Below are 12,182 nucleotides of genomic sequence, written 5' to 3' on the forward strand. Positions count from 1 at the left end.
GTCCTTCTGTCAGCACTGGAGGAGGGTACATTTCTGGCGGAGGACGTTCAGTCCTCAGCACCAAGTATGGCCTCAGCGCAGATAACATTCGTGAGTGGGATGCGGTCACTGCATCTGAAGAACGAGTCAGAAGCATCCGCGTCACAAAATACTGATCTGTACTGGGCACTGAGTGGTAGCGGCACAGGTGTTTTTGGTGTCGTTATCATTGTGGTCTTAAGGCGTTTCCTGACAGCATGGTGTCTTCCGCGGTTGTTACAATCAATGCCATGTCCAACCAAAGAACTGCTTTGTTTTGGTCTATTGTAGAAGCTCTACACCAATCGACACCGGCCTGGCTGAAGGAGTCCGCAACGGCCGCCTACGTGGTTTCAGACGGGACGCTATCCCTACAACCTCTGAGTCTTCCAGAACGATCATCTAATGAGGCTCAGGCTCTCATCGAGCACTTCCTCGCGAATGGCCCTGCTCTCGGGATTCCTTACACCCTGAACATCACCTCGTTTAAGTATTGGTTAGACTTTCACAGGGCGTTCTATCCACCGGACCCTTACCAACTGCCGCCGTCCTCTGTGATCCAAGCCTCGTGGCTAATCCCGCGCAACGTTTTCAGTTCTTCTGATGGTACGACCTCCCTGATCGAGGCCCAGCTTCAGATTGACTTTTTGAAAAAAACAGCTTTGTCATTGTCTTGGCTGTGGTCTGGCTTTTCTGTGTCGGCTTAGCTTCAGAGCAAGTAGCTTCATCACATGGCGATGGATCCTACCGCTTGCTGTGGTGATTTGAAAAGCCATATCCTTAAGCAGTCACCAAATATCCTAGTATGCTTCCAGCCTCCTTGCTCTAGCCCCTCGACATCAATGTATGAAAGAAAAGACGGCAGCTCTCGTACTCTTTGAAAGCACTGGCAGGTTTCTGGCAAGGGATAAAGGTAATGCCCAATTAATTACCTTAAGGACTAATTTGAAGTTTCCATTGCAATCTTGACGCTCAACAGGGCTTGAAACAGATCCAGCTGTTTGTTTTGGTCTATATAAGATATGCTAGCTAAGTTGCATGAATCCACCTGAACTCCTATGGAAAACTCAAACTATACCATATACCAACACCAACCTGTAGTGCACATAGGTAGGAATAAACCTGACCACCTATTTCTTGATCGCTGAGACCTTTGGCCTTTCAGTCAGTGTAGTCTTAGTAGGAGCTACCTTATTCTTTGGTGGGCCACTTCCCGCCGCGGGGCTATGGGCAGTCGAATTGGTCGTAACATTGCGTGCAATGGCCGCTGCATTCGTACTGTGGGACACCTTCCTACCAGACCCCGCTGCACTAGATGTTGCGCTGGATCTGGAGGCCGAAGTAGCCGTGGATGAAACGGTGCCGGTTGACCTGGAACTCGCGGACGAGCTTGCTGAGCTGTCCCTGGCATGGCTCACGGCTATTCCCCTGTCTCCAGCGCCGCCGTTACCTGGTCCCGGCTTCTTGGCGGTGACGATTTGCGGTGCTGAAAAAGGATTTTGCCTGTAAGTAAAGGTTTTCATGGAGGTTGCCCGTTGCGCGGGCTAGCTTTCGGCTGGGGAGAGAAGCATATGCCAGAAGGGAGTAGGGGCGGGCTTACCTCCGCCGCGCTGCATTCCGGTCATGGAGACATCGCTGCCCTGGCTGTTTTGTGGAGAATCGTGGATGGGATTGGGATTTCTCCCTCTCCGAGGTGAGTTTGTCGCGGGACCGAATGGGTTGTCGTTATTGTCCCAATCTCTGGCCTTCTGGAAGACATCTCTGTCATTTCGATCCAAGAACCGTTTTGTAGTATCTGTGTCAGCTTCTCCCCTAGCCGCTAGAAGGAATCCTAGATACGCCTTTCGCATGTCTTTCGGATCCTTTACTATAGTCATGTAGGCATACTAAACAGTGGAGTATAAATTAGCAGGGCTGTTTGAAAGGAATTGAGATGTCTCTACTTACTCGTCCGCCGACTAGATTTCTCTCCGTTTTTGCCATTACTAGCAACAGTAAAGTGTTAAAGTCGCACAAAGCCACGAATCGAGTCTTGTATTTGACCGCATAATGAGTTGCCTGCTTCATCAATATGATGTGGTTTGGGTCCCGGTTTGGAGCGTCGGCAGGGTTGTCTGGGTTGATAAATGGAGCATCATCATCAAGTTCAATGAACTGTTGTGCTGAATGGGCTATAGCTCGTGCAAATTGACTTCTGTCGATGGTTCCGTGCTTTTTGTACTCCATCAAGGCGAATATATTCTTGGAGCTGCCAGGTTTGACCTTGTTACTAGGCTCTCCTTTAAAATATGCCCTGTCCACACGGGCGGAGCCTAACTCGGGGTCCAAGGTGGTCTCATTTGCTTTATGATGGTAGACCTCGTTAAGGCATTTATCTTCTGGATGGACGAGCTGATAAGCACGATGGACAGGGTTTGAGAGGTACAGCGTTGCTGCGTTTACAACGTCAGCTTCCGATTTGAAGCCATCAATGAGCGTTTCTTTCTCCACGCCAGCCCCTTTGCGAAGGTCGCCTGCTTTCGGGTCGAGGCAAAGTCGTGATGCCAAATCGGTCCAGTAATCCACAGGTATATCGACACCGAATCTGGGAGGCGTGCTGGCTGCAGTCGATGAGCCGGAGGTGTGCGTCTTATGGGCGCTGGCTTCTTGCACTCCATAAAGCGTGGGCTGATCCCATGGACGGCCGGTGAACGAGTCGTAAAGCGAAGGCATATCGGTTGCGGGGGAAAGGCTCTGTAATTTTGCTGGGAGGTTTGCTGGTTCACTTATGTTTATATGAGAATGGTTTGAGATTGATCAAATATGAAACCACATGCCAACGAGAGAAAGCCACTCCTTTATATATTACAAGATTGATGGACGGCAGGCCGTGATGAGGGCTGAGGATCTCATACGGTGCTGTATTAGCAACAATTGTACCGAGCAGGGACTAACATGTCCCACTCTGGACCATCGTGGGCGACCGCGGTCGCTGGGCCACATGGAGCGTCTAGGAACTCCACAAGAAGCGTTTCTATTCTAGTCGTATTCCCTTGAGGACCCACACCGCAGAACACGGAATATGATCCGTCGGTCATGGCCATGGATTTGGCGAGTGGCCTCGGCCCTGGTACAGCCTCCCTCTAACCTGCATGTTGCGTCAACGGGGTCGCTTGTCCAAACGTACCTGGGCATCAGTGGGGCCTCGGTATCTCCTGCTGTACTAGCAGCGTGTTAGTGATTGCTATCGTAGTATGGATGCAGAAATCCGCTGTTTCCATCCTTCACTGCTCACAGGCAGTATATTGCCACCGGTGGCGTGTCTGACTACTGCGTCTACTAGCAGTTCCAAAAGTGTCGCACATTTTGTTCGGGTTGCTGGGGCTGGGTCCCCAAGGATGTGTAGCTGGTAGGAGATGTAGTGCAAAGATTCAACATGACTTGCAGCACACATTACAACCACCGGCGGCCCAGGAGAAAACCGCGGTAGTTGGCCGAGACGGAGTGCTACGTTGGCTCTTTTTCTGGCCCTGTTCGAAGCCGTTGGTTCCTACATGACGGTCGAGGGGCACGGCCGGCTATTTCTGGGCTACAGCATCTGCAGCGACGCGTTCGATTGAGTAGCACGTGAGTGGGTCCGGGGCTGTAATGACGGTTGGTTCGTGGTGACGGCACGGAGCACGCATGCAAGTGTTGGGGGGCGCAGTCGGAGTACACAGTACGTGCCGCAGCCGGCTGGCCGCTCTATCTATAGTGTTTGTCTGCTGAGGTAATCGGGTCGTCTGAGGCCCATTTCCGCGGTGTTGAAAAAGCAACGGCCGGTCCCACTTCCCCAGAAACCAACCTCAGTCCATCGCGTCGCACCCTTTGTCTCTGTTTCTCTCTCCAACCCCTTCTGCTCCATCACAAACTGGGCTGCAACGACTACTTCATATGCCGATTTAATCGCCATGACCTCCAAACACAATCCGCGCGTCACGCCCACTGTCGCTTCCGCCAAGGCGACTCCTGTCAAGCCATCGGTCCCTTATAGATCCGGCGCCTGCTTCAAAATCAAACCACACAATCCACCGCCACCGTTCAGCGGCAGCTCGTACAAGAAACCAGATCCTAGCGAATGGAATCCAGACCCATGGCCTGATTACTTCGAAGACGCACCTCCTACCATCGTCGAGCAGTGCCTCCAGCACCTACCCAGGAGGACAACTCCTCTTGACCAAGCTACACGCGACCTTAAAGTTATAGGGGAGATCCGCTGCGGTGACCCTTGCAATGCGCAAGTAGTGAGGTGTAATGTTGATGGAAAAGACCTGGTCGCTAAGATTTTTGACCCTCTTTATATCAGCCAGGGCAAGTGTGACGAGCTCGAGTGTTCACCTGTTACACTTGCTGAGACCTTCTACTCCTATGAGGCGGCTGCCTTTATTAGGATTAAGGAGAAGGGCCTTGATGGAAAATATACCCCTTGTTTCGAGGGCTGCTGGTGTCTGGAATTGCCTATTCACGATACCAATGGCCGCTTAGTCTCTCGTGAGGTCCGCCTTATATTACAGCAATTCATCGCCGGCGACACTATGCAGCATCTGATTGAACAGAAAGAGGTGGATAAGATTGACCCTGAAGTTCGGATGGACCTGCTGGATCGCCTCATGGAGGCCTTGAGCCAGCTCGCCTTTATAGGGGTACAATCTGATGATCTGCACCCTAGAAATTATATGGTTTCAGAGGATAAAAACGAGAAGAATGGATGGAAAATTACTCTGATTGATTTCAGCCACTCTCGTGTGTCGAATCTACCCACATCTAAATGGTGGACACCTGAAGGAAAAGACGCGGGGCTGCCTGCAAATCCAATGAGCTCTTCGAGGCTCTGGCCGCCTAGGTGTCAAGGCTGGATACCAAGAGAATACGACTGCGCAACCAGAGAAAGCTTCGACAAAAGGCTTAAGCGGATGAAAGAGCGGTGGGAAGGTTCGAAGGAATACGGCCCTGTAATTGAGCGGCGGCTTCCGAAGTACAAAGATCGAGGGTAGGTACTTGAGCGGTACAAGCATTGCTCTTGGGAACACAGGGCACCTAATCGAGTATTCATCAAAACTTATCGTGAAGTGGAACACCGTGATTGCAGTGAATCCAAATCACATTTCATTGCGTCGTTTCATTGTTGCACGGCACTTCGCGCAGACGTTATGGCTGGCCATGAATGCCATCACTTGCCATTTCGTTTTGGCAAGTTAAATTTATAATTTTTTAATATTTTTAAAATATATATAAATTATTTTAAATATTAATAACTTTATTTAAATTTAATTATAAATTTAATTATTAATAATTATTTTTTTAATTATTTATAAATTATTAAAATTATAAATTTAAATAATAAAGTATAATTACTTTATTTAATTATATTATAATATAATTAAATAACTACTTTTAAATATTTTATAATTTAATAAAATTAATAAATAAATATTTATTTATAAAATAAAGTTAAAATTTTAAAAATAATAATAGTTTTTATATTTATTTATTTTAATTAATTTATATTTATTTAAATTATATAATAATTTAATATTTTTATATAATATTTATTAATATAAAATTAAATTATAATAATAAGTATAATTATTAATTATATATTTTATTATTTAATTAAAAGATTATAATAATTAATTTATTTATTAATTAAAAATAAATATTTATAGAATAATAAATAAATAATATAAAATAATAAATACTTTTAATATTTTAACTTTAATTTATATTATAATATTATTATATAAAATATAAAATATAATTTTAATTATATATTTTATAAATTTTAAATTCTTTAATTTTTAATTTTAATATTTTACTTTTATAATTTATTAAAGTATTTCTTTTAATATATTATATAAATAACTTCTTTAAAGTTTATAAAAACTATTTTTAAAAATTATTAATATTTTATAATAAATTATTAAAAAATAAAAATTATTACTTTATATATTTATTATAAAAGTCTTTTAATAATAAACTTTAATAATATAATATAATAATATAATTTTAAACTTTATAATAATAATAAAGCTAATAATTTTATATTAATATAATAAAAAAGTTAGTTAAAAATTTTAAATACTTATTTTATTATATAAAATTCTTTATATATTTTTATTTAAATTATTTTTTAATTTCTTTTTTATTTCTTAAAATAATTTAATATATATAAAATAAAAACTTTTATAAAGTAAATAATAAAATAAAACTTTTAAAAGCTTATTTAAAATAATATAAATTTATTAAAATAAAAATATAACTTTTATAAAATAAATAATAAAGTAAAACTTTTAAAAAATAGTTTATAATAATATAAACTTTTAAAATAATAAAATAACTTTTATAAAATAAATAATAAAGTAAAATCCTTTAAAAATAATTTATAATAAAGTATATTTTAAAAATAATAAAATAACTTTTATAAAGTAAATAATAAAATAAAGCTTTTAAAAATATAATTTATAATAATATAAGCTTTTAAAATAAAAAAGTTTTATAAAATAAATAATAAAATAAAACCTTTAAATAAGTAATTTATAATAATATAAGCTTTTAAAATAAAAAAGTTTTATAAAATAAATAATAAAATAAAACCTTTAAATAAGTAATTTATAATAATATAAATATATTAATATAATAATATAATTTATAATAATAATAATAAAATTAAAACTTATAAAATAATAATTTAAAAATAAAAAATAAATAATTAATTAAATAAATAAAAATAATTTTTAATTAATTTTTAATTATTTTATTAATTTAAAAGTAAATAAAGTTTATTATAAAAAATTAAATAATATATATATATTTTATATATTAAATTAAAACCTTTTAATTATTATATTTAATTTATATATTATTAAACTTTAATAATTTAATTATATTTATAAAATAAAAGTAATAATTTAATATTTAAAATTTATTAAAATTAAATTTAAACTATTTATATAATTAAAGTAATTATTAAATATTAATAAAAATAAAAGTTAATAATAAATATAAGTAATAAATAAATTATAATTAATTAATATCTTTATTTTAAAAATAATAATAAAATATAAAATAATAAATATTAAATAAATTATAAATTAATATTAATATAATATAATTTTATATATTTATTAATAATAGTAGAATTATAATTATTAAAATAAAATATATTATATAATATTAAAATATTAAAATTTAAAATTAATTTATTATTAATTTAATAAATATAAATTTAATATAATTAATTATTGTAAAATTTTATATTTTATAATATTAATTTAATTAAACTTAACTTTATAATATATTTATTTAAATAATAAGTTTAAAATTTTATACTTTTATTTATTTAAAATATTAAATAATAAAGTTAACTTTATTTTTATAAAAAAGTTAAAATAAATTAAATAAAATATTAAGTTAATAAAAATTTAATATAAAATATACTTTATTTATTTTAACTTTATTTAAATTTTAAAAACCTTTATATATATTTAATACTTTTAATATATTTTTATTTTATAAATAAAGTTATTTATAAATATAATAATAAAATTAAGTTAATTAAATATTTAAATTATAATATATTATTTAAATAATTATAATATTTAATAATAAAATAAAGTTCTTTTATATATTTTTAAGTTTAATATTAAAAGAATATATTTAAATTATTTTAAAAATAAAAATAAACCTTTTATATATTAATATAAAAAAGTTATATACTTCTTTTTTATTAAAAATAAAGGTTATTATAATAATAAAATTTTAAAAATAATATAAATTTAAATATAATAAAATTATAAAAAATAAAAGTCTATTAAAAATTATATATAATTATAAAAATATAAAGTTTTAATATAAAGTTATTTTATTATAATAATTAAAGAATATTATTTATTTTAATTAAATAAAAATTAATAATTAATATAAGTAATTAAAATAAAAGTTATAAATATAATTAAATTTAAAAGTTATAAAGATTTTTAAAGTTAATAATTAATTATAATAATTAAAATTAAAAGTAAATAAAAAAGTTTTAAATTTTAATAATAATATTTTATTTTATATATATTATTTTTATATATAAATAAAAATATATAAAAGAGGTAAATTAATAAATATTTATTATTATAATATTAAAAATATATTATTAATTAATATTTTTAATATTATTTAAAGTTTATATAATTAAAATAAAAAAGTTTATTATTATATTTCTTTTCTAAATAAATTAAAATTTATATATAAAAGTAATATTTTATTTTAAATTATAAAAATTAATTTCTTATTATTATAATTAAAATTAAAAATTTTATAAATTTATTTTTAAAGTCTATTAATTTTATATTAAACTTTATTTATTACTTTTAATTATTATATATTTATTTAATAATTAAAAATAAAATAATTTAAAAATAATAATTATATTAATTACTTTTTATAATTTATAATATAATATCTTTAAATTTCTATTTATTTTAAAATTTTAATAATTATTTAATGTTTTTAATTATTAGTAAACTTTTAATTTATAAATATTATAATTTTATTAATTATTAATTTTTTTATAATATATTTTATTAAAATTATTTTAAAAATTATTTATAAAAAAGTCCTTTAAATTAATTTTAATAATTTAAAAGTTATAAATAAAATAAATTAATATTTATTAAAAATATATAATATTTACTTTATATATATTATATTTATTAATTAATTAATTAATAATTTAATTTATTTTATAAATTTAAATTAAAATTTTAAATTTATTAAAATTATTATTATTTTACCTTTATTAAATATTTATTATTTTAATTTTTAATAATTAAATAATATAAATATTTTATATATTAATTTAAATATATATTAATTATTTATTATTATTTTATATTATAAATTAATTTATAATATAATATAAAATTAAGTTTTTATTTATAAATATATAATATTTAAAAATTAAAATATTTATTAAAAATTAAAAACTTTATTTAATAATTAATAAATTATTTTAATAAAATAATTATTTTTATTATAATAAAAATAAACTTTAAAGTTTAATTTAAAATTAATATTAATAAAATAAAATAAATATTATTTATATAAATTATTTATATTTTTTTAATTTTATTATTAAATTAAAAATAAATAATTAAAGTTTTAAAAATAAAATATAATATATTTTTAAAAATTAATTTAATTAAATTTATTATATAAAGCTTTTATAATAACTTTATAATTTATTATATTTATAATATTATTTATTATTAAAAATATTTTTATATTAATATATTAAATTATTTTAATTAATTTAAATTAATATTATTAACTTTAATATAAATTAATTTATTAAAAATTAAAGTTATTATAAATTATAAGTTAATTTTAATACTATTAAGTATTATTTATATAGTTATTATATAACTTAAATAAGTTAATTAATATAAATAAAGATAAAGCTTTTTCTTTTAAAGGTTTTAACTTTATTCTATTAGTAAATATCTATTTATTAACTTTATAAATAAAACTACTTAAAAGTAATTATTTAATTAAATTAAAAGATAATTAAGTAAGGTAATTATATTCTATTATTATATATAATATTTAAATTTATAGTTTTAATAGTTTTATTATAAATAAAAAAGAAATAGTTATTAATAATTAAATTTATAATTATATAAAAGTAGACTTTTATTTTAAAAGAAGTTATTATTATTTAAAATAATTAATATATTTTTAAAAAGTTAAAGAATTATAAATTTAATTTAAAGTATATTAAAATTTATAAGAATTTTAAATTTAAATTTAAAAGTTTTAAATTAAAATTTATATTTATAAAAATAAAAGCTTTTATATAATTTAAAAGAAAGTTTAAATAAAGTTAAATTAAATTATAATATAATAAAATAGTTAAATAAAAATTAATTAAAAATTATAATTATAAGTTTTTAACTTTATATTTAAAAGTTTAAAAATAAGTATATAATAAAAATATTTATATTAATATATAAATTCTATATATTTTTAATATTTTAAATTTATATAACTTTAAAATTTTATTTTAAAATATTAATATAAAATTAAAATTATTTAATATTTATTATAATTATAATTAAATTATTAAGTTTTTTTTAACTTTAAAGTTAAAAGTTTAATATTTTATTTAAATTTAATAAAATATTATAAAAGTAGGATTTTATATAGAAAAGGTAGTTAGAATCTAAGCTAAGTACGTTAATTATTATATGAAATAGAGTTATTTACTTCTAGTAGTTAGTAAATAATTGAACGACTAAGTTAGATAAAGGTCCATATAGTCTTTCAAATGATAGCTTATTAAACTCACTGTAAAATCGACGCCACGCGCAATCTAGAGTATCCCAATGAATTAACAATCCCATGCAAATGGGTTTATCAGTCGGATAGTTGACATATCGCGCAAAGACTTACCCTGGCCTGCATATCACAGTTGGATACCTGAATTATCTGAAATTTATTGCGACTCCTATATTCGGCGCATCATTCACCTGTCCGAGATGCACAGTAGACGTGAGGCTTGGTAGTTGCTGAGGCATCGCGCGGAGTTCTCAGTCGTCTTTGCTTGAAGGTTAACTAGATTCTGGTCAAAAGTTCGAGGCACTTTGACAACGTCGCAGCGCGGGAATCAAAAGCTCGCCAGAATATGTCTGCAATCCATGTCGCCGCGGCAAATGTCAAAACCCCCCCAACAGCAATTAGAACCTCCCGGTCCCAACCTGGGTCGTCAAGGCTCTTCCCATACATGTTTACCAAGAATCGAGCAACGGCCCAACCGAACGTCGTGATTATAGGAACGTGAACCAAGTAGAGAGCGAACGAAATCTGACCCAGATATTGTAGCAGGCCTATGTTGAAAAAGCGCCGTAGCCACCTGTGGTATTGGAGTGACCACACGAACAAGACTGCCCCTATGCCCTGCCAATAGACTTGAGAGTTCGGTACCGTGGACGAGTTCGCCAACGTAATAAAGCCAAAAGTGCTTGCAGCCTTGTAATCAGGTATCGAGCCGACCCAGAGTCCGGCAATGCACATGAATGTGCCAAGGCATGCTCGCGAATTCGGGGTGTTGAAAAGTGTATAGAGAGATGATGGGCCGGCACATTGTACACTAGTTGAGCACCTGTCCTCGGCAAGTTGAAGCCATAAATCCAATTCAGCCAACTGAGCCCCAGCAAAGAAAAGCGGTGGCTCCCATCTCCCGCACCAGGCACTATATGCCGAGGCGAGAAGGATAACGATAGGTCGCACATAGCGTCGTCTGAGTGATGTAGCCATAAGGACAATGAACAACATCTCCGAAGCCCAGAACTCGACAGGGATGGCCCATAGGTGAAAGCCGTACGTCTGGGGTGGGTTGGAGCCGTTTTGGCGAGGTATTTCCAGCATCCAAGGGAAGGGGTAGATGAGCTGAGACAGGAAAAAATCGAAGCAGTCGATCAGCTGGGTGCCCAGTGTTGACAGGCCACGAGGGACGTCCAACCTATATAGATGGTGCGGCAATCCGGGAAACTGCTCCGCGGCGGCGAATGCATCGAAGAAGAATGCCAGTCCTGCCGTCAGCAGAACAACTACTGCGGATGGGAGGAAAAGCCTCGGTGCCCGACGGAAAGCGGCTGAGCCCAAGACATCAAGTATTTGACTGGCAAGGACCGTGCGGTCAGGTGTCTCTGAGCGGGAACAGCCGCAGTCAATTGTCTGGTGCTCAAGGTGGATCAAATTCTGTGAAAGGACGAAGCCTGATATCACGAAGAAGACAGAGACTGCGAAGGACCCATGATAAAGGAGCCGTATGATTGGAAGTTGCAGATATGACCACTCGCTGGCGTTCGAACCTACAATGCTGGGGTAGAATGGAAGCCCGAAGTGCTCAATGAAGACGATAGTTGCTGCCAGTCCACGAAGGCCGTCCAAGTACGCAGTCTTTCGGGCTTCGCGATGACAACTGGATGGCCGATCCGATTCCAATTCAAATAAAGTCGCGATCGGTGACGGTAACAGAAATATGCCGGCAGCCTTGGCTACGGCAAAGACAACTTTGTACCATTCTTTCATGCTCGGACGGTTGAATGGCCATCTCAGCCTAAAAGCGTAGGAATCATTCTCCATGGTGGTATTTC

General features: G+C 31.7%; 3 protein-coding genes across 3 annotated transcripts; 1 reads left to right on the top strand and 2 right to left on the bottom strand.

Annotated features, from left to right (window-relative positions):
• Positions 1-1,329: 1,329 nt before the first annotated feature.
• Positions 1,330-2,730, bottom strand: KVR01_013634 (uncharacterized protein; the record flags this gene model as incomplete). Its single annotated transcript, XM_044788257.1, is given in 4 exon segments — positions 1,330-1,422; positions 1,437-1,504; positions 1,619-1,904; positions 1,966-2,730. 4 exon segments carry the CDS (start codon positions 2,728-2,730, stop codon positions 1,330-1,332), a joined length of 1,212 nt encoding a protein of 403 aa, XP_044637409.1.
• Positions 2,731-3,851: 1,121 nt separating this feature from the next.
• KVR01_013613 (uncharacterized protein) lies at positions 3,852-5,304 on the top strand. Its single transcript, XM_044789351.1, has one exon. The coding sequence runs from the start codon at positions 3,948-3,950 to the stop codon at positions 5,028-5,030; it is 1,083 nt and encodes a 360-aa protein (XP_044637388.1). The 5' UTR covers positions 3,852-3,947; the 3' UTR covers positions 5,031-5,304.
• A 5,334-nt stretch (positions 5,305-10,638) lies between these two features.
• On the bottom strand, positions 10,639-12,117 carry KVR01_013594 (uncharacterized protein; the record flags this gene model as incomplete). Its single annotated transcript, XM_044783916.1, has 1 exon — positions 10,639-12,117. The coding sequence occupies one exon, from the start codon at positions 12,115-12,117 to the stop codon at positions 10,639-10,641; it is 1,479 nt and encodes a 492-aa protein (XP_044637369.1).
• Positions 12,118-12,182: the final 65 nt, after the last annotated feature.

The sequence above is a fragment of the Diaporthe batatas genome (assembly GCF_019321695.1).
Source record: "Diaporthe batatas strain CRI 302-4 chromosome Unknown Contig00029, whole genome shotgun sequence".
In the NCBI taxonomy this organism is placed as follows: Eukaryota; Fungi; Ascomycota; class Sordariomycetes; order Diaporthales; family Diaporthaceae; genus Diaporthe; species Diaporthe batatas.